Here is a 27,497-nt window from a genome sequence, read left to right on the forward strand (position 1 = left end):
GAGCCAGTCTGATGGCGGAGTTAGATCAGCCAACACAGGCAGAAGAAGGCGGGGTCCAGCGGGCCGGAGTGGCTGGGAAAGGGGGCAGGAAGGGAAAGAAGCGTCTCGGGCTTTGAGGCCAGCACCTTGTCATTGGTCCGGAGTACAAGCCCCACCACACAGGCTCCAGGTAAGGGAGGCTGCCATTCCTAGACACAGAGCCGGCCACAGAGGCCCCGGGGCTTCTTCTTCACCAAGGTTCCCAGTCACCTCCATCACCCAAGGAGACCCCAGTGACATTTACATTTGAATTTTGTTTTGGTTTTTGAGACAGGGTTTCTCTGCGTAACAGAGCCCTGCTGTGCTGGACTCGCTCTGTGGACCAGGCTGGCCTCCAACTCAGAGACCCACCTGTCTCTGCCACCTGAGTGCTGGGATTAAAGGTGTGAGCCACCACGGGTGGCCACGTTGGAAATTTTTTCGTTTTAAATACACTGGTGGGCTGGAGAGATGGCTCAGCCGTTAAAGGCTAGGCTCACAGCCATAACTATAAATACACTGGTGTTCTGCCTGCCCCTATGTCTGTGGGAGGGGGTCAGATCCCCTGGAACTGGGGCTACACACAGCTGTGAGCTGTCATGTGGGTGCTGGGAATTGAAACCAGGTCCTTTGGAAGAGCAGCCAGGGCTGGGAGCAGAGACCACCTGTGGGAACTAGTCCCCTGCAGGAGGCCAAGCTCTGGGGTCATGCTGCTCCTCCAACTGAGGAGGAGCCCCACCTTGGAATTTTTAACTGATTCTTCCCTTATTATATTTCTAAAAATTATTGATATTTAATACAAATATGTGTGAGTTCCTGCATGTATGTGTGTCTGGCTTGTACCCAAGATGGCAGAAGAGGCCATCAGATCCCCTAGAACTGAATCCCAGGTCCTCTGGTATATGCTCTTAACTACTGAGCCACCTCTCCATGGGCCCAGACTGTGTGTGTGTGTGTGTGTGTGTGTGTGTGTGTGTGTGCCCCCACCATCCCCAATGCTCCCCACAGCAGGAGATGGACCAGGCAGCAGCTGCCAGCTCCACCACTAGGTGGCAGTATGGACTTGCACCAAGATCCAGCGTCCCCAGGCCAACTGAGTTATGCAATATGTCCTGCACATACTTTCAAACCTTTTCCCAACTAGATAGCCCCTTACGTAACCTTGCCCTGAAAGATGTCATCTGCCACAGAGTTCAACCTGGTGTGAGTAATGAGCACTGGCGGGGTGATTGGGTCACAGCACCCAGCACGGCTGAGGTACTGACCTAATGTGGGTGCGTGCCATCTAAGGCACCTGACGGCAGGCAGGGAACAAGGAGATGCAATCTACCCAGACCTGACTTCATTCCAACTTGACCCCTTCCCAGATGGCTCAAACTCTCAGCCATCTGGGGGTCAGACCTCCCACCCCCACGCTGCTCTCTGGGGTGACTGCCCCGTCCCTTCTGATGCTACACTCTTGAGCCATGCAGGATGAGGCAGAAGCACAGCTCAAAGGTATGCCTGAGCCCGTGCCAGGCCTGGCTCAAGCAGCTCTCCCGCTTCCGCCCAGGACGCGCAGGGTGACTCAGGGTAATACCCCGCCTCCAGCCGTGGGAAAGGTGGCACTCTGTTCTGCCTGACACGTGAGCCGCTCACTGCAGGGGCACGCCCCAAACCCACAGCCAGAACAACCTGTCCCGGTGGCACCTCCGCCCCACAGGGAGCCTGGCTGAGACAAGCTCAGGTTCGAGGCAGGCTGGGGTGGAGGCGGCTGCAGGTGAGCCTGGGATTCCCAGGGCTGCCATCGGAACACTCCCCCGAAAAATGCAGGCACCCTGCAGCCCCCGCAGCCTCAGGAAGCAGCTCTAGAGCGAGCAGAGCCTCCTGGGCCTACAGCTGGCGCCTGCCACCTGCTGCAGCAGCCCTGGGCTCGCCTGCCTCAGGAGGCAGCGGTCCAGGGGAACAGGGCCATTTGGCTGTGTTCTGGAAGCCTGTGCCTGTTCAGAACAGGCAGTACCTTACACAGCAGATGGTTCTGCGGCTGCCGGCGCAGGCTGGGGCCTGGGCAGAGACACGCTATCAACTGTCATCAAGCTGTCAGGGAGACCTACAGGACGAATTTATCCAGGGCCTGCAGGCCTATGACGATGCACACACAGTCCTGCTTCTGGGGAGAATGCCAGGTGCCAGGGACAAACCAATAGATAGCCCAGGCTGGCCTGGGACTCACCATCCTCCCAACTCAGCCTCCCAAGAGCTGGGATTATAGGTGTGCACCACCACACCTACTGCAAAAACACAAGGCTTGATGGACCGGTGGAAAACAAACACTGACAGCAAGACAGCAAGGTCCAGAAAGATCTTGGCTCTGAAAGATTCAAAGGTTCACTGGGCTCCTTGATTTTATGAAATGATCCTAATCATAGAAGTAGGCAACAGTGATGGCCCAGCAAAGGAGACAGCCACCAAAGATGTTCTTGGATCCATCCTTCCTTCCTTCCTCTCTCTATCTTTTTTTTTTTTTCTGAAACAGACTCATATAGCCCAGGCTGGCCAAAACATGTACCTAAGGAGAGATAACCTTGATTTTCTATTCCTCTTCCTTCTGCCCACCCTCCAAAGCTTGTTTCACAGGTGTGTGTCACACAGTTCATGAGGTACCGAGGATGGAACCTAAGACCTCGTGTGCCAGGCAAGCCCTGTACTGACCGAGCTGCGCACCCAGCCCATGTCTGTGTCTGTGATGCAGATGGAGTTCTGGCAAACAATGGCCACGCATGCACTAACTGGCTTCAGGAAAGGCCAGAGGTGTGACAGGAAAGGCACAGGAAGACACAAGTGTTGAGAGACACCACAAAGGAAGCAGTAAGGAAACAGAGGCCCAGTGGCCACAGGGAGAGAGATGCAGCCAAGGAGAAGAGCATCCGTCTATACGCCTGGGAAATACAAAAAGGCAGATGTGAGGATGGAGGAGGGATGGCTGCTGTGCCGGCTGCAGCTACAGCTTTCATTAATGCAGAGGGTTTCAGTAACTTTGTCCTATTTTTGTTGCTGCTAAGACAGGGTCTATGTAGCCCAGACTGGCTGCAAAGTCACTATGGGGCCAAGGATGACCCTGACCCTGAATGCCTGCCCCCACCTCCAGAGTGCCAGGATATAAGGCAGGCATGTAGTCACTACATGTGGCTGACTTTTTCTTTTTCTTTTTTTATTTTTTTTGGGAGGGGGTGCTGCTTTTGAAGACAGTTTCAGCCCAGGCTGACTTTGAACTCAGGCCTTAGCCTCCTGAGTTGGGGGACTTCAGGCACATGGCATCGCAATCAACTGATGAGGAGCTCCACATTGGGGGAGGAAGAAGGCCCACAAGCAGATTGCTAGCACGAGTATCAAGGGGAGGGAAGGCACAGGATGCCCCACACGGACACCAGGCAGGGTTGTTGTCCACTCCTGTCCACAGACGCCACCAGGGCTGTGGGTCTGCTCGGCCGAGCACGGAGCTGGAGCAGCAGGGCAGGTGACCAGATGGGGCAGAAAACACAGAGAACCTCAGTATGGCTGTGCTCCAAGGAGGACAGAAAAGAGCTCACAGCCTCACCAAGCAGCTATGGAAGCGAGCAGCACAGGACGGGCTACTTCCTGTCACACTGAAGCTGGGGGGTGGAGGCGGGAACAAAAGCAAAGGACATGGCCTGTCTTCCCCCTGTCCTCCCTCGTGGGTCCTGAAGCCAAAGCAAAGGTCTGGCCTGGAGTGACAGGGGAGAGGATTCCCGCTCCAGCTTCCACAGTGGCAGCCATGGATGTCGTGGGGGAAAGGTCATCTTTGTGCCTGGACCTTGGCACAGCCCCTGCGTTGGCTAGTCTTATGTCAGCTTGACACAAGCTAGGGTCATCTTGGAGGAGGAGACCTCAATTGAGAAAATGCCTCCAGCTGCAAGCAGATGAATCTGTAGGGCTTTTTTTTTTCCAGATTAGTGATTGATGTGGGCGGGCCCAGCCCATCATGGGTGGTCCCACTTCTAGCACAGCGGTCCTTTCTATAAGAAAGCAGGCTGAGCAGGCCAGTGAGAAGCAGCCCTCTATGGCGTCTGCATCAGCTCCTGCCCTCCAGTTTCCCGCTCTGACTGCCTTCTGTCCTGTCTGCCTTCGGTGAGGAACAGGGAGATAGAGGCATAAGCCAAATAAGCCTTTTCCTCTTCCAGTTGCCTTTGGCCATGGCTCTTCATCACAGCCACAGTAACCTAGACAGGCACCAAAGAGGCAGTAGCTGTACTGGGGAGAGGGGCAGCCATGTCAAGTCTCTTTAGGCTAAGACATGACTTTGTGGCCCCTCTGTGGCCTCCCCCCGAAACAGCTATGGGCTGGCAGAGTCCCTAAGTCCCACCCCCTCTTGCCTGCCCAGAACCTGGGGCCTCACCACATGGTATGTCCTGCGCAGCCCTAGAACAGTGAAGCACACCATAGTCCCAGTACTTGAGAGGCAGAGGCGGGACAATCAGAGTTCTGGTTCTCCTCAGCTACAGAGAAAGGGTGAGGCCAGCCTAGAATGCGTGAGACCTTGTCCCAGAAGAAAAAAAAAAACAAGCTTACAATCAAGGCCTAATGGGACACACCTGTGATCCCAAATGCTCTGGGGGCTGAGGTAGGAGGATCAGGAGTCCAAGGCCTTCCTGGATGATGGTGAGTTCAAGACAAGCCTGAGCAAGTTGCTTAAAGTAAAAAGAGCCAGAGAGAGAGCTCAGTGGTAGAGTGCTTCCCTAGAATATGCAAGGCCCTCACTGTTTGTGGGGTGCATGCCTGGAATTACAGATGAGGTAAAAAGACCATCAGTTAGAGACCATCTTCGGCTAGACCAAACCTATCTCAAATATCCAAGGACTAGGAGGTGTGGCTCGGAGGTAGAGCACCTGCCTAGAAGCCCCTAGTGAGGGGCTGGGTGTGGCTCAGAGGTAGAGGAACAAGACCTGTGTGTGTTCCATGTTCGGTTCATAGCACCACAAAATAATCTGCCCCCCCCCTTTTTAGGTTTTTGACACAGGGTCTTATTATGTAGCCCTGGTTGGCTTAGAACTCACTGTATAACTCAGACTGGCTTCAAACACACTGAGATCCACCTGTGTCTGCTTCCCAAGTCGTGCTGGGACACAACGGAATTCTTATCCATTAAATGTTGGGTGGTAACAAAAGGACATATTTCATGTGTTCAGGGTGAAGCTACTCCATGCTTGCTCTGTAAACACCAGGAAGTTTATACCAGGAGTTAAACCCAGGGTCTTGAGCCAAGTAAGCACTCTCCCACTGAGAACATCCCCAAGCCTTTCGTAAAGCTTTTATTTCAAGACAGGGTCTTGCTGAGTTGCCCAGGCAGGTCTTGAACCTTCGATGCTCCTCAAGAACAGTGCTCATGGCAGGGTCCTCTGAGGCTGTGTGCTCTATTTCCTCCCTGTTTCCAGGATGGGTCCTGCCACTGCCACCCTCCTCAAGGTCACCACTCCTGGTCGGAGTTCCTCTCTGAGATGATGCTTCCCCATCCTGCCTGCTCTTGTCCCCCACAGGCCACCGGCAGCAGCTCCCAGCTGAGGCCTTCAGCACCCCTTGGCCTGCACCTTTTGCCCCATCCCCCTCCTGCCTGCGACACCTGCTGCTTTGAATCAAGGAGGTCGGAGCAGACTGTCATGCTCTGTGCTTCTGGCTTTGTTGAGGAAGAGGAAGAGGATCTTGCTGCTACAACCCAAGCTGCCTTGGAACTCAAGTCACATGCTGGCAGCCAACTGCCTCACACCCTCCAAGAATCACTGAGCGGCCTTGGGTAAGGCTCGGTGGGTAAGAGCACTTGCTAGCAAAGATTAGAAACTGAGTTCAAATCCCCAGCGAGCAGCCTTGTAAAGCCCAGGCAGGCCACACTTGTCTATAACCCCTAGGATTTCACTGGCCAGCCAAATGATCAGTCCTAGTGAGACGCCTTGTCTGAGGAAATAAGGTGTGGAAAAGGGAGATGGCTCAAGGGGTTAAGGCACACGCTGGGGAAATCTAAAGGCTTCCACCCAACCCTCAGGACCGTATGAAGGTGGGAGGACAGAACTCCGCAAACTTGTCTTCTAGCCTCCAGACATGCTCTATGCACACACACACTAATAACAAAATTTGAGGGTGAGGATAGTGGAGAACACCTTTAATCCCAGCACTCAGGAGGCAGAAACAGGGGTAAATCTGTGAATTCAAAGCCAGTCTGTTCTATACGGTAAGTTCCAGGCCAGCCAGGAGACATAGTGAGACCTTGTCTCAAAAGAAGCTGCGGGAAATGGGGCACAGCCCTGCAGAGATGGCTCAACGGTTAGGGGCACTGGCTGCTGTTCCAGAGGACCCAGGTTTGGCTCTCAGCACCCACATGATGGCTCACAATAACTCAGTGGTGCCACAGATGTGCATACAGGCGAAACACACGCTTACATGGAAATAAATCTAAAAAATGTTCTTAACACCATACGTTGTACATGAAGTAGCATTTTGTGGAATAAACGAAGCTAGGGGGTCATGTAAGTGTGAGGATGAAATGCTGAACTCTGGAGCCCTGCCTCCGTGCCATGACCCCAGCCTCCAGAGGCCATCCCTGCAGACACTAAGGCCCCTCTTGCCTCTGATCCCCAGGACAGGCCCGTGTTGGCTCTAAGCTCCACCTTACTTGCACCTTGATTGCATCTGCAAACCTTAGAAGCCCTAGAGAAAACTGAGGTCTTCCGCTCTTCGCACCTCAGGCCCTCAGGCCCTCAGGTCCCCACCTCCGGCCCTTGGCCCTTCACATCTCAGGTCCTCTGCCCTTTAACTTCAACCCCTCAAACCTCAGCCCCTCACCTCAGGTCCTCTAACCTTTACTTCAGCCCCTCAGCTCCTCACCTCAGCCCCTCAGCCCCTCACCTCAGGTCCTCTAACCTTTACCTCAGCCCCTCACCTCAGGTCCTCTAACCTTTACCTCAGCCCCTCACCTCAGGTCCTCTAACCTTTACCTCAGCGCCTCACCTCAGGTCCTCTAACCTTTACCTCAGCTCCTCACCTCAGGTCCTTCAGCCGCTTGCAGTGCTTCAGCATGTCGGCAAGAGCGGGCATGTACACCACCTTCCCCATCATGCCCAGGTTGGCCAGCGACAGGGACTGCAGCTGCTGGCACTGTAGGCCAATGCTCACTAGTCCGGAGCCTGTCAGCATGCCTGGCAGCTGGGCTAGCGTCAGATGCCGCAGGAAGGCCAGCTGGCCGATGGCAGCCACCTCCGAGTCCCCGACATTCTGTGCCCGGCTGCAGGGCGGGAGGGAGTTGCGGATGGCGGGCTCATTGCGGGGCATGGCTGAGGAGAAGTTGGAGCCGATCAGTTCCAGGTGCTCCAGAAACGGGAGCTTCTTCAGCAGGGCCCAGAACACCGAGGCGGGCTGCGGGGCCGACTGGCCGGCGAAGGGGTTGGGGCAGGTCTGCACCCCGATGCGCACCTTCTTGCCGAAGCCCCGGGGCACGGCGTGCATGGCCGGCGGGGCGGGGGCCCGGTCGGGCCGGGGTGCCGAGTCAGCCACGGAACACACGGGCAGGGACAGGGAGCGCAGGTGGCGGAGGCGGGCCAGGAGCTGGCAGAGGTGGCGGCCCGGGCCGTTGGAGCTGTGGTGGTGGGCGGCGGAGAGGTTGAGGTGGTGCAGGTTGCGGCACGACTCCACCAGCGTCTCCAGGATGCCGCTGTCGATGTCGTCCTCCGCCTTCCGCAGCGCCGAGTCGGCCGACAGGCAGTGCACGCAGCCGCTGAGGTTGAGGCTGGCCAGGCTGCGCAGGTCCTTGCCCCCGTTGATGACGCGCTGGATGAGGTGGCCCCCCGACAGCGTGCAGCGGCTGAAGCTGAAGTAGAAGGGGTTGTTGAACTTCATATGCTGGAGCAGGGCGGAGCCGTTGAGCCAGGACTTGGGCAGCTGCAGGGCGTCCAGGGCCACGTTGCGGGCCATGGAGTCCAGCAGGTTCTTGGTGGCGCCGCTCTCGGCGAAGCTGCCGGGCACGGAGATGAGGAAGGCGTGCAGGTTCTCGGGCGTGCGGTCGCTGAGCACCGCCAGGTAGAGCCGCACCACCTCCTGGTTGATGTAGCCCGGCGCCAGGCGCGCGTAGAAGACGCGCAGGTTCTGGTAGTGCGGCACGTTGCTCTGGCCCACCATGAGCTGGCCCGACAGGACGGCGCCCTCGCGCGTGCGGTCCAGGATCTCGAAGTAGAGCAGCAGCTTCTGCAGGCTGGCGCAGCAGGGCACCACGCCGTACGACGGCGTGAAGAGCGTCTGCTTGAGCTCGCGCACGCGGCTCAGCGTGGCCTTGCACTCGCTGCTCAGCTGGCTGGCGTCGAAGCCGGGGCTCACGTCGATGGCCAGCGAGCGCAGGTGCTGCAGGGCCGAGAGCACCTTGGACAGCCGCAGGGAGGTGAGGTGGCACCCCGACAGGTTCACCTTCACCAGGCTGTGGCAGCGGGCCACGTGCTCGATGGTGGAGCCCGACAGCCAATAGCAGCCCGCCATGTTCAGCTGCTGGATCTCGCGGCCAATCTCCTTCACCAGCTGCTTCACCTTGTCCTCGCTGGCCTGCAGAACGGGACGGGCGGGAGACAGGGGTCCTGGCTATTCCCGGCTCCCGCCCAGAGGAACGCGGCCGGGCCTTGCCCTCCCACACACCTATCACTGCCAGCAGTCAAGGGAGCCCCGCTCCCAACAACAAAGTGAAAGATGTTTGCTAGCAGGGCCCGGGGTCCCAAGACCCGGGAGGCTGAGGCAGGAGCATTACAAGTTTAAAACCTGTACCTGCACCACGACCGGGTGCCGAGAGGCACACCCCCACCTACCCTGCTCCTCCCTGGCTCTGTCACTCGGCGTGTCCCGACGCCCATTCCGGGCCTCGCGGCCTTCTGTGTGGACAGCAGGGCCTGTCCCCGCGCCCACAGGCTGGCCCTGCTCCCGCCCGCCCACCCGCCGCACCTGGTAGTCCTTCTGCAGCAACACGGTGTGCACCAGGCTCTTGTCCAGGCACAGGGCCGCGAGCTTCCGGCACGTGCGCCGCACATTGAGAACCAGGTCTGTGCTGGGGACGTGGCTCAAGATGTGCAGCAGGATTTCATCCGAGAAGCCCAGCAGGTGGGTGTCACCTGCCGCCTCTGCCGCTGTGGGGGCAGCATCGTCATCGTTGGACATGTCCTGGAAGGGAGGGGCAGCGGAGGGAGGGGTGGGCATGTCTTGAGATGCTGGCTGGACAAGCGAAAGGACCCGAGTTTGGATCCCCAGCACCCACAAAAAACACCCTGTCAGGTGGATAGCATGCACCTGGCAGCCCAGCACCAGGGATGCACGCACAGGAGGCCCTGCCCCCACAGCTGAGAAGGTTTACCAACTTCACTGCACGGCAGAGGACACCGTTTCCCAGAATCCCCTCTCAGGACTGCAAACCAGCAGACAGGGTGAGGAAGAACAGCGATGGCCTCTTTCAGCCAAGGACCAAGTGTTCTGGCTCTTCCAGGATGTAAGACAGCGCCTGCTGTGTAGCCCAGGCTGCCCCTGAACTTTCTATGTAGCCCAGCCTGAGCATGGACATGGTGCCGGGACAAATGCCACCATGCCTGGCTCTCCACAATGACTTCTACTCGCTTTTCTGTCTTTCCTTTTTAACCGTGTCTCATGTAGCCCAGACTGACCACAGACTAGCCGAGAGTGACCCTGGCCTCGTGATCCTCCTGTCTCCACCTCCCAAGGGCTGGGATCACAGGAATGCACCGCCAGGCCCAATTTTCCCAGTGCTGGGAATGGAACCCAGGGCTTCATGGGTGCTGGGCATGCTGAGCCACCGCAGCCTTTCCCGGTGACAGCACACACCACACACAGGCCACAGACCCCTCCATCCTGCTGCCGCTCTGCCTCCCACACACACTGACCCGGGCAGCAGCGCTCATCTGCGCAAGACACTGAGCAAGCCCCGTGGGTACAGGCCATGCTGAATTTTATTTTTGGTTTTATACACCTGTATATGTAAGTGCGTGTGTGTGTGTGTGTGTGTGTGTGAGAGAGAGAGAGAGAGAGAGAAAGAGAGAGAGACAGAGACAGTGCACAGGAGCCTGGAGCCCGGGGAAGTCAGAGGACAGCCTGTGAGGTTACGGAAATTGGTTCTCCTAGCCACTGTGTAGGCCTTGGGAGAGAACTAAGTTGTCACAGCTGGGAGATGGCTCCCAGGGTACAGTGCAAGTTGCTCTTGCCACGAACCAGAGGTCAGTTCCCAGCACCCATCTTGGGTGGCTCCTGACCGCCTGCAACTTCAGTTCCAAGGAATCTGACGGTCTCTTCTAGTTTCTGTGGGCAACTACAATCATATACATACACCCCAGAACAGACACACAGACACACACACACACACACAAATTAGCCAGCCTTGGTGGCACATGCCTTTAATCCCAGCACTCAGAAAGGCAGAGGCAGGCAGACCACTGTGAGTTCAAGGACAAGAAACCCTGTCTCGAAAAGCCCAAAGAAAGAAAGGAAGGAAGGAAGGAAGGAAGAAAGAAAGAAAGAAAGAAAGAAAGAAAGAAAGAAAGAAAGAAAGAAAGAATTAAAAATTGTCAGCTGGTGATTGTGCACACCTTTAATCCCAGCACTTGGGAGGCAGAGGCAGGCAGATCTCTGTGAGTTTGAGGCCAGCCTGGTCTACAGAGCGAGTTCCAGGACAGCCAGAGCTACACAGTAAAATCGTGTCTTACAAAAAACAGTGAAAAAGCATTCAGCTTTCAGGCTTAGTATCTTAGTGACTGTGCCATCCCCCTGCCCTGTTTGTTGGCTTGTCTGTGTTTTCTTTGATTGACAGGGTCTCAGGTAGGCACTGATGATCTCAATGACTGATGGTCCTGCCTCCCTTCCCGAGGGTTGGTTGTTTCTGTATCTGCAGTACTGGGAATAGAAGAGGGACCTCCCGGATTGTAGGCAAGGGCTCTAACCTGCAGCTACACCCCAGCCCCTTAAAAAAAAAAAAAAAAAACAAACATGAACTGCAAGAACTGAGCTCACTCCTCCACTCGGCTTAGCATGTCCTCAGGTCACCCTTCCTGCATGCTGTATGTCAAGACACCAGCCGTCCTGGTCTACATGCTGAGTGCCAGGCTAGCCAAAGCTACGCAACAGGACCTTGTCTCAGAGAGAGGGAATGAGAGAGAGAGAGCGTGCCAGCTAGGATTATGGGTGTGCACTATTACTTCTATCTTGCAGACAGCTTTCCTTGTTTGCACCTCTGTGTGTGTGTATTGCGTGAGGGTGTGGGTAATGTGACAAAGTAGACAGGGACAGGGGTGTCTTCTCACGTCTCCATCCTGATTTTCTGGAGCTCATCTGACCCAAGACCCACTGCTCTGCCCCACTGGCGTGGGATCAGACACAGACATTCCCCACTGCTCTGTATGGGCTGCCAGAAATGCAGCTGCACAGCAAGCACTAGACTGACTGAGCCGTCTCCGCAGATCAAGGATTTGTTTTCTCTATTGCCTAAGAAAAAAAAGCACAGCACCAGGCCAGCTCTCCTCCGAATCACAGCCACTCTGGGCCATACCCATCCTCCCTGCTGACAGCAGGCTCCTGCCGGGGTTCACTTGTGGCTGCTTGACTGGACCGTGATTGGCTTAGAACTATGACATTCCAAAGCTGGCTAGAGACTTTGAGAAGCCAGGCATGGTGCTGCACCCATAACCACAGGCCTGTGCACACACCCATACAAACACAGACAGAGACAAAGAAGGAAAGAAGGAGGGAGGGAGGAAGGGAAGGAAGAAGGAAGGAAGAAAACTTGAAAAAACTAAAAGGGCTTGAATGACAATAAGGGCCTCACGGTTCACCAGAGTGACAAAGGCACTGCCCCTGGGACACACTCATTCTATTCTTCCAAGTGACTCGGCTCCCTCAGAGCTCAAAGCTCAGCCTTCATCTCCAACCCCACAGCCACTCTCTTCTCCAGACCCCCTGTTGTCCCAGAGCCAAAAAACAAGAGCATAAATTGAGAACTACTCCATGTACCTGTGTGTGGCACACGTCTGCAACCCTAGCACCTAGGAGGATGAGGCAGGATTTCAAAGCAAAGGGCGGCTTGGACTACACCCATCCCAACAAAAACCAACAAGGAGCCTGGCGCAGTGGCACACGCCAATAATCCCTGCACTTGGGCACAGAGGCAAGCGGATCTCTATGAGGCCAGCATGGTCTACAAAGTGAGTCCAGGACATCCAAGGCTACACAGAGAAACCCTGTCTTGGAAAACAACAACAACTACCTTTAAGGTTTCCAACAACTTCCTGTCTGCTGAGTCTTCCTTCCAACTGCCAGGCAGTTCTCAGCCTGGATTTCGGTGCCAGGTTTGCCAGCATGACCTTGGCAGTCTCTCTTGTTCTCTGGGGAGACGGCTGACTAGTGAGGAGCTTGCCATGCAAGCAGGAGCCCCTGAGCTTGGACCCCTAGCAGCCTTGTTAAAAGCCCAGAGTGGCAGCCTGCAGCTGCAATCCCAGCAACGGGGAGGCAGTAGGGTCCCTGCCGGTGCCTGCACAGCCAGCCTAACAGGCTCAGGGAGGTTCAACGAGGTGGAGGGGCTGGAGGGATGACGGCTCAGCTGTTAGGAACACTAGCTGCTCTGACGGGACCCAGGATCAGTTCTCAGCACCCACACGATGGCTCACAGCCACCTTTAACTCCAAGGGAGCCAACTCTCCTGGCCTCTGTGGGCACTGTGCACACACGGTACACATACATCCAAACACATAAAACAAATTCTTAAAAAACAAAAAAGCTGTTGACACACCTTTAATCCCAAGCACTCAGGAGGCAGAGGCAGGAGGAGCTCTGTGAGTTAAAGGCCATAGGTTTACATAATGAGATCCTGTCTCAAAAACCATTAATTGGGGCTGGAGAGATGGCTCAAAGGTTAAGAGTACTCCTGCTGACTGCTCTTCCAGAGATCCTGAGTTCTATTCCCAGCACCCACAAGGTGGCTCATAACCATCTATAATGAGATCTGGTGTTCTCCTCCAGCATGCAGCTATATGCGCAGACTGTATATGTGACAAATAAATAAACCTTTTAAAAAATTAATTAAATCTTTTCCCCTAAGGTAGAGAGTGATTGTGGATGACATACAACATTGATCTGGGGCCTCCACACGCACCCCCACACTTGCAAACAAGCACATACACACACAAATTAGTCAGGCACAGCAGTGTGGGTCTACGCTACCTGCTACTTAGCAGGCTGAACAGGAAAACAGCTTGAACCTGTAAATATGACAATAGCTTAGGCAGCACAGCAAGATCTAATCTCGAAGGCTCCAGTCTTATTGGGTGGCTATGCTGGCCCCTGAGTCAGGGCTCTGTAGGACCACGTGAGCACACATCCTAATCCCTAGCACACCCACAGGACTCACTGAGGGCTGCTCATGCAACAAGGCTACCCTGGAACTCTTCCTTCTAGCACCTCACTCCTCTCAGCCAGACCACACACTCTTCCCCATCAGTCAAGGAGACACTTCTGAGCCCAGCTTCCTCCAAATGAGGAACAGCTTCCGGCAGAGCCCTGCCATGGTCCTCATGCCCATGTCCCATCTACTCCACAAAACACTTCAAAGTCTCACTGGATAAATGCAAAGAAACTCCTATGACTTCAAAGTGTGCCCAGAGGCCAGGAAGATGGCGAAGTGAGCAAAGGACATTGTCACACAAACCTGATGACCCAAGTTCAAGCCCTGGTGCCCACAGAAAACGCTGGATGCAGGGGCCCACATCCCAGCACTGCTACATAAAGACGGGAGGAGGAGACAGGAGCACCAGCCAGAAGCTCATAAGCCAGCTACTCTGCAGTACGCGCCCCCGTGAAATAAGAGAGATCATGCTCAGCAAGGGGAAAGGCACTTGCTGGCTTAATGTTAACAGTTAAAAGGTAACTCTTGGGGCTGGAGAGATGGCTCAAAGGTTAAGAGCCCTGGCTGTTCTTCCAAAGGTCCTGAGTGCAGTTCCCAGCAACCACAAGGTGGCTCACAACCATCTCTAATGAGATCTGGCACCCTCTTCTGGCCCGCAGGCACATGCTGGCAGAACACTGTATACATGATAGATTGATAGACAGATAGAGAGATAGATCAAAAAAATAAAATAAAAGTTAACTCTTTCAGAGGACCTGAGTTCAGTTCGCAGCACCCACATCAGGGAGTTTGATAACCACCAGTAACTCCAAATCCAGGTGCACGTGATCCCCCTGGTCTCCTCAGACACCTGCACTCATATGCACATACCAACACACAGTTGCACATACACACACTGTAAAAAATAAGGTGAAAAGGCAAGAACCAACTCCTGAAGGTGGTCCTCTGACGTCCACATGTATACCCGGACACGCTGGCACTCACCCACACACTAACGTAATAAGTAAAATGTGCCCGCAGCTGGGATTCCTAGGAAAGAGCAAATATAACTCAGATAGGTAGGAAGGCAACAGGGACGCAGCCAGACACACACAACCTCACCACGCCCCTATACTGGGGGGGGTTGGGGGTGGAGAAGGAAGCCGCAGCAAACAGCAGCAGCAGCAGCGGGGAATGGGGCTGAGTTGGTAGAGCGCTTGCCTAGCATGCATGAAGTCCTGCCTTCCACGCTCAAGCTACGCATAAAAGCCCGTATGATGATGCACACCTGTAACCCCGCATTACAAAGGCTAAAACGAGACACTTGCTGTAAGTTCAAGACCAGCCTGGGCTGCGCACTGAGTTCAAGGCCAGTTTGGGCTACAGAGTAAAACAAACAAAACAGGAGCAGAAGGGGCAACGACCCAGAGCTGCGAGAGCCGAGCCGGGCACAAGGAGATGGGAGAAAGGCTAGGAAATTCAGCAGGCCACGTGAAAAGGTCCATTTTGGCCATTGGGATGGGGGGCCTGGGAGCCGATGGGGACAGAAGAGGAAAGAGGGCCTGGGAAAAGGGTAGGAGAGGGGAAGGATGAACCTCGGAGCAAAGCCAGGTTCGGGAGGGAAGCCCCGAGGGAACCCCGGGCACCGGGGCGAGAGAGGCGCAGGTCGTACCTCTCCGGAGGGGGCCGCCGGAGCTGCAGCCTCGCAGTCCCCCAGCCTGCCAGGGAAGTGATGCTCGAAGCCGGCGCGGCCGCAGCTCCACAGAGACCCCGGTGAGGGGCGTGGCTCTGCCTCACTCGCGGCGCCGGCCCATACGTACTTCCGCTTGCGCCCGGGCGCCGCCGCCATCTTGGGTGTGGCATAAAGTACTATCAGGGCTCAGAGGCGCCCAGAAGGTCACAAATGGCCGGTTCCTAAGCGACCTTGGCAGTCTTCCGCTAAAACTCCAGCGTCGTCCGGGCCTTTACATTGCCCTTGGCACTGCACGCCGCCCTCCAGGTCACCTGTCAGTGCTGACTCAGGTATCCTGCGTACCGTAGCCACCTTCCTGTGCGCATTGATCCTCTTCTTGCGTTGTAACTCTCAATAGCTCTTGACTTTGCCTTTTGTTTGTTTGTTTGTTTTGAGATAAGGTCTCGCAGAGTAGCCCTGGCTGTCCTGGAATTAGCTGTGTCAAACAGGCTGGCCTTGAAGTCACAGATTCTCTTGGTTCTGCCTCTCATCGATGCCTAGGCCACCGTACCCGCTTTTGTTTGTTTGTTGTTTGTTTGGTTTAACACTACTGCTAAGTAAGCGCTCTGCCAGTACCTGTGCCCCCATAACTAAGCAGAGACTCTGCCCAGTACTGTTCTTTGCGTGTCATACATAACACTGAATAAATATTTGTTGAATAAATGAATAATGACTGTCCCCACGGCATTTCTAGTTTAAAATGGTTTACTAGAGCTAGTGAAATGGCTCGTCAGGGAAAGGGGCTTGACCCGGTCTGACGCCCTCAAGTGAGTTGGATCCCCAGGACCCACATGCGTGAAGGAGAAAACCGACTCCAGGAAGCTGTCCTCTGACCTCTCTTTCTGCAGCTTGTCATGCACACATGCCCTTCCTTGCCCGAGTGCACACAGAGAAAGAGAAGGGCAGGAAGGCAATATTTTTAAAAAAATTAAGAATCGTTTCGGAGGAGCTGGGGATGTAATTCAGTTGAGCGCTTGCCTAGCAGCTGTATAACCCTGGATTCTGTTCTCAGCACTGTATAAACCGAACAAAGTGGAGCCAATTTCAGGACTCAAGAGGTGGGGCCAAGAGGACCAGCGGTTCAAGACTGTGCTAGGCTTCAGAGTGAGTGAGGCCAGCCTGGTCTGCATAGTGTGTTTCAGGGAACCAAGGCTACAGGGGAACTAAATCACCCTTCTTACCTCTTTGGGACACATAATTAAAATAACAATTATGAAAAATTAATAATAATAATAATATGATCACAGCGGGAAAGCTGGGTTTCAAGCCCCTGCTTAAACCCTCCAGTTCATCATTGTCAAGTAATACAGAGAAAAGAAAACCTATGAGCATCAGGAGGCCACAGAAAGGGGTGGGTGGGGCCTGGAACAGGGTTTAGGTGGAGTCCACTGAGAGAGCCTGATCAGTCCCCTTCAGCTGGTTCTCCCTGTGCCAGATAAAGACTGCCACAAATGCAGTTCCTGTCTCCATCTTTGGAGAGGCACTTGTCCCTCCACAAAAAATAAAAAATAAAAAAATTGAGGGAGGGGCTCACAATTTCCATGAGGTCTAGCTCGTCACAGCCATCAAAACACATCAATTTCTTCTTAGTTGTTTGATTTATTTTGTGTGTGTGATATGTGTGGGTGAATGGGGCAAGAAACACATTCGTAAGCTAGCAGACAGACCTGTGGAGCTGGCTCTCGCCTTCAACCACGATTTTCAGAGAGTGAAGGCAAGTCATTCGGCCTGCATGGCAAATGCTTCTCCTTACTGAGCAATCCTGCAGGCCCCTTCCAGATTCTTTGAGCAAGGGTATCATAAACCTTAAACTGAACCAGGCAGTCGTGACGCATGCCTTTGATCCCAGCACTTGGGAGGCAGAGGCAGGCAGATCTCTGTGAGTTCGAGGCCAGCCTGGTCTACAGAGCTAGTTCCAGGACAGAGAAACCCTGTCTAAGAAAAACAAAAGAAGAAGAAAAAACAACAACAAAAGCTTAGATTAGCCTAAAACTGACTATGTAGTTCAGGCTAGCCTCAAACTCCTGATCTCTTGCCTCCCAAGTGCTGGGGTCACAGATGTGTGCTTTGAAACTTGCATGCACATTATTCAACAAAGGAAGCCAATCCAAAAGGTTCCCATTGTGGGATTCCAACTCAAGGACATTCTGAGAAAAGAAGCCAAGTCTCTCTAGAACACTACAAAGATATCAGGAGCCTGGATGGAGCCCAGCGAGAGTGTCTCCTGGAGGATCTTATGAGCTGGAAAGCAAAAAACAAGAAAGGCTTTTGGGCTGGCAAGGTGGCTCAGGGTGTAAGGTGCTTTGCCAGGAAAGCCTGGTGGACTTGAGTTTGAGTGTCAGAACCCACATAAAAGTAGAAGGAGAAAATAAAATTGTCCTCTGGCCTTCACATGCAAGCGGTGGTTTGTGTTGATGTGACTAAGGTGATGCCATCTTGTCCTGACTAGAAGTTTGTATTTGCTTAGACATTTCTCAGCCCCCTATGCCCTGACATTGGCCTTGGCAACCTATTTGGTATTTCCATGACCCTGAATATGGTCCAGTTGTATTAGCACAAGTAATTAATATTTATACAAACTAAACATAAAGTAAAAGAACTGAAAAAGGCATAAATCAAAATGTACTACTTAATATAAAAAATCTGCTACAATGACTAAGATTTTGTAAGCTGGGTATGTTAGAGATCGTCTGTGATCCCAGCCCTCAAGGAGGCAGAGGCAGGTGGATCTCTGTGAGTTCCAGGCCAGCCTGGTCTGCAAAGCAAGTTCCAGTACAACCAGGGCTACACAGAGAAACCCTGTCTGGAAAACGAAAAGAAAAGAAAAGCCATTGCTTGCTGGGAACTGAACCTGGATCCTTTGGAAGAGCATTCTGTGTTCTTAACCACTGAGCCATCTCTCCAGCCCAGGGTGAAGAGCTCTAACACCCCCAAGCGTGGCAAACATGGCATAGGAAGGTCTTTCCCTGCTAGACCATTAGATTGCATTTTAAAATGTAATTTATTTCTTTTTTATTTATGTGGATTGGTGTTTTGCCTGTGTGAGGGTCTCAGATCTTGGAGCTGTAGACAGTTGTGAGCTGCCATGTGGGCACTGGGAATTGAACCCAGCACAGTCAGTACTCTCAACTGCTGAGCCATCTCTCCAGCCGTAGGTTACATTCTTACAGCTACCAAGGTCTGTTCCCTTATTTGGCCACTTGCTTATGCTGACTGAAACTCCAAGGTCAAACTATCAAAACACCAAGGTCCAGCAATCAAAATCCATTATTAGGTCACACTGGGTAGTGAGTCCGATCGGGAGTTACCGACTTACCCTCATGCAGCCCCCCCCCCACTTTGTTTTCCTTTAAAAACAAATCACTCTTTGTCTGATCCAGAGGCACATGTCCCCCCAACCCCTTGTCTTTTGCGGTAATAAATCTTTCTTTTCCCCCCGTGGTGAGAATTTGGTGTCTCTGTGTGTTCTATGCCAAACCTGAAACCACGTTACAGTGGACCGCTTTCAAGATTCACCTGGTCTACATAGTGAGTTTCAGGAAGGCCAGAGCTACAAAGTGAAACCCCCCCAAATTTTTTAAATTACTTTCAGGATGCTAGAGAGCTTGCTCAGTTGTTAAGAGTATGTGTTGCTCTTCCAGAGGACCTGAGTTTGATTCCCAAGCACCTGCAACTACAGTTACCACCTGTACCTCCCTTCCGGCCTCTTCAGGCACCTGCACGTGAGTGTGACAAGCACTGATATAGATGGGTATAGATGTCTTGCCTGCGTGTGTATCTGTGTACCACATGCATGCAGTGCCCACGAAGGTCAGAAGAGGAGTCAGATCCCCTGAGACTGGAGTTATAGACAGTTGTGAGCAACTATGTGGGTGCTGGGGCTCACACTTGAGTCCTGTGCAAAGAGCAAAGTGCTCCTTTTCTTTTCTTTTTTTTTTTTTGTTTGTTTTTTCTCTGTGTAGTCTTGGCTGTCCTGGACTCGTTTTGTAGACTAGTTGGCCTTAAATTCACAGAGATCCTCCTGTCTCTGCCTCCCTGAGTGCTGGGATTACAGGCACAGGCCACTGCACCCAGCAGCTCTTAACTGCTGAGCTGTCGCTTCCAGCCCAAAGCCCAGAGTGTTTTCACTACATTGCCTCGCGCACTGTCAGTTACTGCAAACCTAGGGGTACACCATCAAGAGGGACCCCGTGCACACTGCAGCCTCTGCACTGTAGGCAAGAAAGGAAGTCTGGGGTGGGAGGGTGGGACCAGGAGGAGAGGAGGGAGGGGTCTACAATCGGAATGTAAAGTGAATAAACACACATATGTATATGTGTTTATATACACATGTATATGTATTTACATACACATGCATAGATAGAAAGGAAGCAAGACAGGCAGGAAGGAGGTGTGGATGGAGACTCATCATTTGTAACAGAGCACCCAGCTTCCCCGTGTTGGCAGCGGGGCGGCTGTGGGCGGACGAGGACAGGCACCACCCGAGAACTCTCAGTGCTTTCCCAGCATCTCTCTGGGAGCTGAAAAGCCGCTCTACAGAATGTCGACTTCCCTTTTCCCAGTGCTAGCTACAGACTCAGGGGCTTTATACGCCAGGGGAGGGCTTTGCCCCTGGGCCACAGGCACAGTTAATCGATTTTTTCCCCTTTTAATCCGAGGGGAGCACAGGTGCTGGGTTCAGAAGCTGAAAGTACTTGCTGCCAGGTCTGATGACCGTAGTTCAATCTCAGGACCCACATGGTGGAAGGAGACTCAGCTCCCACAATTGTCCTCTGACTTACACACACAGAGAGGCATGAACGCACAGGCATGCGCGCATATACACTTCAGTACATGAAATAAATGAAAACAAAATTTATTTATTTTTATTTTTTTGCCAGGCATGGTGGTACACACCTTTAATCCCCACACTCGCACTCGGGAAGCAGAGGCGGGCAGATCTCTATGACTCTGAGGCCAGCTCGGTCTACAGAGTGAGTTCCAGGACAGCCAAGGCTACACAGAGAAATCCTGTCTCAAAAACAAAACAGAACAACAAACCCAGAACCAAAAAAAAAAAAAAAAAGGCTGTGTGTGTGTACACACGTGAATACACATATGGGGGTCAGAGACCCCCCTGGGATGCCCTTACTCCCTACCGGGGTGGAGGCAGGCTCCTTTGCTGTTTGCTTCTGTGTGAACACTGACAGTTGGCCTGAACTTGAAGAGGTTCTCCTGTCTCTGCCTCCCATCCTGCTGTGGGAATGCTGGGGTTACAGGTGTGTTGACAGACATGGAATCCAAAATCATTTCCTTGCGGTTTCGAAGTGAGGCAATGGCCTCACCCACTAAGCCATTTCCCTAGCCCTCCAGATGCCGGCTGTCGCACACTTGCATGTAGCCTGTGTGAGCAAATAAGCGAATTCTTCATCCCACGAAATTGAAATGCACTCAAGTCCCACATAGAACTCAGCTGAGCACCAAGAGCAAGCTTCCCTGGCAGGGGGTGTGGCTTAGTGGCAGAACGCTCACCTGGAGTCTTCCAGTGAGGGGCTGTGTGGTTTACATAGTCCTCGGCCATCCAGGACTGACACTTTGCCTCTTTGATGTTTGTTTTCTTTTGCTCTTTTGAGACAGAGTCTCAAGTATCCAAGGTTGAATCTGAACTTGTGACCCCCCTTCCTACCTCCCACAAGCTGAAATGGCAACCCTGTACCATCCTGCCCAAATCATTTCACCTGTATGCTGGACTTGCTATCAGCATGTGCTACAGGAGACTCTATGGAACACACCACACACACACACACACACACACACACACACACACACACACACAGCTTTTGCCCTGGTTCTGGTGCCAGAAAAATGGATGCTCTGCCAGCCTTCCCTCCCGAGCCTGGTATGTGTTCAAATCCTGCCACTGTCCCTCTAGAGCTGCCTCAGTTTTTCCACAGGGGTGCCCTGCAAACAGTAGTGTGGCTGTGAGCAGACTCCCTCTGTCCTCTTCATGAGACTTCATAAGGAAGATCTGGAATCCCCCACCCCAAGGCTGCAAAGGTGACCGTCAGGGTCAAAGCTGCCTCACAGGGAGCCAGTGACCTGAGAAAGCCAGAGCTAGCTGGGGTGGAGTTTGCAGAGGTGAGACTGGCCTGTTGCAGAGGAAAGAGGGAACAGAGCAGAGTGTGCCCGTGGAAGAGCAAAATTTTCACATTTCTGGGAAGCAGAGTCAAGGGTGGAGGTAACTTTTGCCTATTAGGGCACTCACCCACTTTGTTTTTTATTTTGAGACAGGGTCTCCATGTAGCCCAGGCTGGCCTCTAACTTACTGTGTAGCCAAGGATGACCTTGGGCTGCAGATCCTCCTACTGGGAATCAAACCCAGCATGGCATGTAAGCACTCTTGTCAACTGAGCTGCTACAGTACTGGAGGTTTTGGGAAAGCATTCAGGAGCTGGAGGCAAGAGGATCAAAAAAGCGTAGGAGATAGACTTCTCTGGATGTGTGGGGCCCTGGTACAACCTCTGGAGAGAGAAAGAAAAAAGCAAACAAACCACGCACAGTGACAGGCTTTGTTGGAGGCGGCCTTGAGTAGCCGGTTTGCCTGCTGGAGTCTGGAAGGGGGCAGGGCCAGAGGCTAGGCCGGATTCTCTGGAGGCTGCGCTTGGGACCCTTTAGGGCACAGACTGAAGGAGCCTCATCTGCTGGTGTGCCCATTTCTCAAATGGCGACCTGGCAACCCGTCTGTGTCCTGTCCTGTCCTGAGGGTAGGTAGCATTTTGTCGCCCAGCTTTGTCCCCACTCCACCCTAGACTCCAGCCCACACTTGCCTGCCTGCCTTGGTCACCCCCTCCATTCTCTCCTCCCTGGTCCGTGTATGGGCCTCTACTCCTTTTTCTTTTGTCTCTTTTGCCACAAGGTCTTGCTATGCACCTCTGGTTGTCTGGGACCTAACTAAGTACACGAGGGTGACCTTGAACTCCACATCCACCTGCCTCTGCTTCCAGAGACTGGAATTAAAGGTGGCATCGTCACGCCCAGCCTGATTGGAAAGAAAAAAAAAAGCCTAGACTTTGTTCTCTCCTGAGGTAGTTTATTATTTTAGGGTTGTTTGAGGCAGGGCCTCATGTATCCCAGGCTGGCCTATCTCGGTACCTATACTCCTACTGGTCCTCCTGCCTTCACCTCTGAAATGCCAGATTTATGGACTCATTGCTTTAAGACAGGGTCTCACTATGGAGGCCAAGGTGGCCTTAGACTTGCCTCAGCCTCAGAGCTGGGATGACAGGTGTCCACCGCTGGCCGCTGAATTTTGCCATCACTGCTAGTGAGACTACACCTGACACTATTACCCAGTGTTCTTTAGTGTGGCCCCTGCTCGCCACCATATGCTGGATACCTCCTGAAGGCATGGTCTGGTTTCTGTGTCGACCAAGTGATTGCTTGGTGAATGAATGATGGATAGGGTGGATGGATGGACTGGTAGCGTACAGTTGAGTGGAGAAACAGGTGGGCGGATGGAACAGGTGGATAGGACTCTTGACCAACTACAGTAGTCTTCTCTGTGTGAACACATGGTCCAGGTAGAAGCTACTTGTAGCAACCCAACCCATGTACAGGAGCTGGAACTGAGTGCCAGGTCTTCTTGAAGACTCCCTACCCTAAAAGGACTTGTTCTCATAGGAGCCACTTCCTCCATCTTCAGCCCTGGGTGACCCTTAATCCAAGGCTCTCACAGTCCCAGGCAAAGTAGCCATCCTGGGAAGCCTTACCCTTCTGATGTTAGTCAGGCCTGGAAAAGGGAGGGGCAGCTAAGATTGCTGACCGCACAGAAAAGCAGCCTCTAGCAGGGCCTGGACTCATAGAAATCTAGGGCCCAGGCAGCACACAAGGCTCCCCTTCAGTCAGAGGACAACTCTACTTCCAGGTGGCAGGAGAGGGTGCTTGGTTAGATTCTCCTCTCCACACAGGCAGAGGTAGCAGGGCCCCAATTTAGCCCAGGGGGACTCCAAATCCAGGAAGGTGTGGGGCCTTTGCAGCTCCCTACCCAAGATACAGTCAAACTCAGTAATTTCCAAGATGGTGTTTATGTGGGGAACCCAGTCTGTGTGCCCCCCCACTATCAGGCAAGGCCCAGCCCACCTTAGATCCTCTACCCCACCACACCCGCTACCCACACCCAGTAAAGCCACAAGCCAAGTCGGTAAGGTGTGCACTTTTATTATGGTCTCAAGTCAGTGTACAGGCGAGCCCTGGCTGCCTCAACACCTCAACCCACTCCCTAGGAGACCAAAGCCTTCATACATCAAGTTGGGGGGACCAAAAAAAAAAAAAAAAAAAAAAGGGCCACGATGGCTGACCATTCAAAAATTAAAAAACAAAAGTAAAGAAGTATTAAGGCGGAAGATTTAAAAAAATTTTGCAGTACATAATTTACACAGAAGCAATGCTGTCACCTCCCCAGTGTGGACTCAGGGCATGGACTTCGCCATCCTCCTCTTGGGAGTGGGGGTGGCTTACGGGAGGGTGAGGGGCTTCCTGTAGTAGTATCTCGTGGATACTTGGAATGACTATAAAAAAAAATGTACAATCAAAGTCCTCAGCCACATTGTAGAACTTTGGGGGATGCTTGCTCCAACCGACTGCTGTCGCCTTCACCGTTCCAGTTTTTAAATCCTGAGTCAAAAGCGCCAAAACAAAAAAACTTAAAAAAAAAAAATTAAAAAAATAAAACAAAGCCATGCCAATGTTGTCTTGTTTTTTTTTTTTTTTTTTTTTTCTGCGCAAGTTAGGTTTTGTCAAAGAAAGGGTGTAAAACGCAGCTCAGTTAACAGTCCGCCTAGAAGCATTTGCGGTGCACGATGGAGGGGCCAGACTCATCGTACTCCTGCTTGCTGATCCACATCTGCTGGAAGGTGGACAGGGAGGCCAGGATGGAGCCGCCGATCCAGACGGAGTACTTGCGCTCAGGGGGAGCGATGATCTGAAGAAAGCAAGACACAGCGATGATGAGAAAGAATTCTTCCCGGAAGCCAGGGTGCTTGCTCTGGCAACTACGGGGCCCCACCCACCACCATGGGTCCAGGCCTAGGGATGCTTAGCTCACCTTGATCTTCATGGTGCTAGGAGCCAGAGCAGTGATTTCTTTCTGCATCCGGTCCGCAATGCCTGGGTACATGGTGGTACCACCAGACAGCACTGTGTTGGCATAGAGGTCTTTGCGGATGTCAACATCACACTTCATGATGGAATTGAATGTAGTTTCATGGATACCACAGGATTCCATACCTGAGAAAGTGAGAGAGGTCAGACTTAACTTACAGTTCGGTCCCAAGCGTTGGTCACCTTTAGATGGAGAAGGGACAAACTAGGCCACTGCAACTCACCCAGGAAAGAAGGCTGGAAGAGAGCCTCGGGGCAGCGGAACCGCTCATTGCCAATAGTGATGACCTGGCCATCAGGCAGCTCGTAGCTCTTCTCCAGGGAGGAAGAGGATGCAGCAGTGGCCATCTCTTGCTCGAAGTCCAGGGCAACATAGCACAGCTTCTCTTTGATGTCACGCACGATTTCCCTCTCAGCTGTGGTGGTGAAGCTGTAGCCACGCTCGGTCAGGATCTTCATGAGGTAGTCTGTCAGGTCCCGGCCAGCCAGGTCCAGACGCAGGATGGCATGAGGGAGAGCGTAGCCCTCATAGATGGGCACAGTGTGGGTGACCCCGTCTCCGGAGTCCATCACAATGCCAGTGGTACGACCAGAGGCATACAGGGACAGCACAGCCTGGATGGCTACGTACATGGCTGGGGTGTTGAAGGTCTCAAACATGATCTGCAGAGAAAAATGGGGCATTGTCAAGCTCCTAAAGCCACAAGGAACAGCAAGGGCAGGTGAAACTGTAAGGACAGATTTGGACATGCAAAGAGTGCAAGAACACAGCTAAGGTAAGTGTGCTGGGAGTCTCAGGACAGGGGCTCCACTTAACCTACTGTGCAGCTACTGAATACACACTCCAAGGCCACTTATCACCAGCCTCATTAGCTTTGTCACACGAGCCATTGTTAGTACCTACACCCACAGCACTGGAGGTTTTAAACACCTAGTCAGAAAGGCAACCGAGAGAAAAAAGACCTCATCTGGGAAAAAGCAGAAACTGCAAAGTTCCAAGGGAGACTCAGCTCAGAGAAGAGAGTCCTATGGGAGAACAGCAGAAGAAAGACAATTGAGGAAGGGCGTGGCCCAGAAGCTGGCAGAGGAGGCGGTGGCCACCCCAGTGCTGACCTGGGTCATCTTTTCACGGTTGGCCTTGGGGTTCAGGGGAGCCTCGGTGAGCAGCACGGGGTGCTCCTCGGGGGCCACACGCAGCTCGTTGTAGAAGGTGTGGTGCCAGATCTTCTCCATATCATCCCAGTTGGTGACGATGCCGTGTTCAATGGGGTACTTCAGGGTCAGGATGCCTCTCTTGCTCTGGGCCTCATCGCCCACGTAGGAGTCCTTCTGACCCATACCCACCATCACGCCCTGCGGAGGGAAACTGCGTTCTCAGCACCGGCACGGCCACCCAGGAACACTCCGGATCACTACCCGCAAAGAAGGGTCACCTACCTGGTGCCTAGGGCGGCCCACGATGGAGGGGAAGACGGCCCGGGGAGCATCGTCGCCCGCGAAGCCGGCTTTGCACATGCCGGAGCCGTTGTCGACAACGAGCGCAGCGATATCATCATCCATGGCGAACTATCGGGGCACAAAAGAAGGCTGTGGTCACCGCGGGGCCTCCGGGCGCAGCCGCTGCCGCCCTGCCCACTTCCGGCACGCCGCGGCCTGAGGCCGCCAGGGGGCGCGCGCCCCAGCTCGGGGGACAAAGGAAGCCCAGGCCGGCCGCGTTATTACCATAAAAGGCAAACGCTGGTCCGGGGGCGGCCCCGCGGCAGGAAGCCAGACCTCCGCCCCCTCCCCAAACGGGCGCAAGCACGCCCCGCCTTCGCCGCGCCGGCGGGCCACTGGAGCGCGCGCGGGCGGCGACCACACCCAGCAGGAAGCGCGAGCGGACGTCCCAAGACGCCGCGACCCCGCCCCTCAGCGCAACGGCCCCGCCCTCGCCCAACCCCGGGCGGCCGCGCGTCAAGCCTCACTACGCACGCGCAACCCTCAACCCGGCGGGGGTGGGGCAGAGGAAGGGCTCCCTCCCCGGCGCGCACGCGCCCCAGTACCCCGCGACAGACAGAGCGCGCACGCGCAATGGCGTCCCAGCCCCCACCCGGCCGAGCCGGCCCCGCCGCGCCCGCCAAGCCGAATGGGCAAACCGGTTTGGACAAAGACCCACAGGCCGTCAAGGCGTGACCGTAGCGAGCGTTCGGCCCCCGACACCGGGTGCCCCTCGAGGGGGCCGGACACGGCTCCACACCCGCAGGTCGCTCCGGCTCTCCCAGCGCCCACACCGCGACCCCAGTGGGTGCCCAAGCCTCGTGCTCCGAGGCGGAGCGGGTCCACGAGCAGTCCACACCGCACAATGCGGCCGCACAGGGTCCACGCCCCGGGCGCCAAGTGCGCCCCGCGAGCGTCGGCTCCGCGGCGCGGGGCCCCCTCCGCCCTCCCCGGGGTCCCTGCCGGGCTCCCTCGCGACCCCGACCGAGGCGGCCGCCCGTGGGAGGGCTGCGGCCCGCCGGGCCCGGTGGCGCTGCTTACCTAGTGGCGGGTGTGGAGCGGCGGCGGAGGAGCTGCGACAAGATCTCTCGCGGGTGGACGCGGACTCGACAGTGGCTGCGCGTTGCGCCGCCGGGTTTTATAGGACGCCACAGCGGCCACTCGAGCCATAAAAGGCAACTTTCGGAACGGCGCGCGCTGATTGGCCCCGCGCCGCTCACTCACAGGCCTCGCCGCACAGCGCAGCTTTTACCCTTTTTATCCTTTTGCAAAAAAAAAAAAAGGAGAAAGAGAGAGAGAGAGAGAGAGAGAGAAAGCGAGATTGAGGAAGAGGATGGAGAGTTTTGGCGATGGGTGCTGGCTTCATAGGCCCGGACATGTACGAATAGCCTCCGCCCTTGTGGACGCTACCGGATTCAGTGTAGCAGGCCTGCATTCTGGGGTCACTCACCCACCCTAGGACCCCTCTGGGTCTGAACGTCACGTGAACATTGGGCACCTAGGTGGGCAAGGGTCAGCGTGGAGGCCCGGGCTCTGTTGACGTGGCCTCTTGTTTGAGGGACACGCGGGGCCTGGATTGAATGGGCAAGGAGTCACTCCCCCTCGCTAGCAATAGCCAGAAAGCCAGATCTGGGTGCCTTCTGGTGGGGTTCCAATATGTTGGGGGTGTTGGGGGTACAACTTAGAAGCAGGACTGTGTTTGGAGGGGTCTTCACGGATCTTGGCCACCTAGCGACTGAA

At 54.2% G+C, this 27,497-nt stretch overlaps 2 protein-coding genes across 4 annotated transcripts in view; both read right to left on the reverse strand.

Annotated features, from left to right (window-relative positions):
* Positions 1-15,260, reverse strand: part of Fbxl18 (F-box and leucine rich repeat protein 18) — a 50,500-nt gene extending 35,240 nt beyond the window's left edge. For all 3 annotated transcript variants that reach the window (XM_060368064.1, XM_060368063.1, XM_021652976.2), the window contains exons 1-3: positions 15,084-15,260; positions 8,983-9,198; positions 7,049-8,592 (exon numbers count right to left, since the gene is read on the reverse strand). In XM_060368064.1, coding sequence (XP_060224047.1) covers positions 7,049-8,592; positions 8,983-9,198; positions 15,084-15,260 — 1,937 coding nt within the window. The remainder of the gene's footprint in view (positions 1-7,048; positions 8,593-8,982; positions 9,199-15,083) is intronic.
* An 8,063-nt stretch (positions 15,261-23,323) lies between these two features.
* On the reverse strand, positions 23,324-26,954 carry Actb (actin beta). Its single transcript, XM_021652973.2, has 6 exons — positions 26,799-26,954; positions 25,719-25,847; positions 25,395-25,634; positions 24,506-24,944; positions 24,226-24,407; positions 23,324-24,102 (listed from the first exon to the last, which is right to left on the reverse strand). The coding sequence occupies exons 2-6, from the start codon at positions 25,839-25,841 to the stop codon at positions 23,959-23,961; spliced, it is 1,128 nt and encodes a 375-aa protein (XP_021508648.1). The 5' UTR covers positions 25,842-25,847; positions 26,799-26,954; the 3' UTR covers positions 23,324-23,958.
* Between the last annotated feature and the right edge of the window lie 543 nt (positions 26,955-27,497).

This window comes from Meriones unguiculatus, chromosome 15 (genome assembly GCF_030254825.1).
Source record: "Meriones unguiculatus strain TT.TT164.6M chromosome 15, Bangor_MerUng_6.1, whole genome shotgun sequence".
Classification (NCBI taxonomy): Eukaryota; Metazoa; Chordata; class Mammalia; order Rodentia; family Muridae; genus Meriones; species Meriones unguiculatus.

Excerpts from the sequence above, each read along its gene's own strand:
- Actb (XM_021652973.2), bottom strand. The coding sequence starts at position 25,841 with ATGGATGATGATATCGCTGCGCTCGTTGTCGACAACGGCTCCGGCATG. Across the intron at positions 25,635-25,718 it reads TGGGCCGCCCTAGGCACCAG|GGCGTGATGGTGGGTATGGG; the intron begins GTAGGTGACCCT and ends TTCCCTCCGCAG. Across the intron at positions 24,103-24,225 it reads CTAGCACCATGAAGATCAAG|ATCATCGCTCCCCCTGAGCG; the intron begins GTGAGCTAAGCA and ends TGCTTTCTTCAG.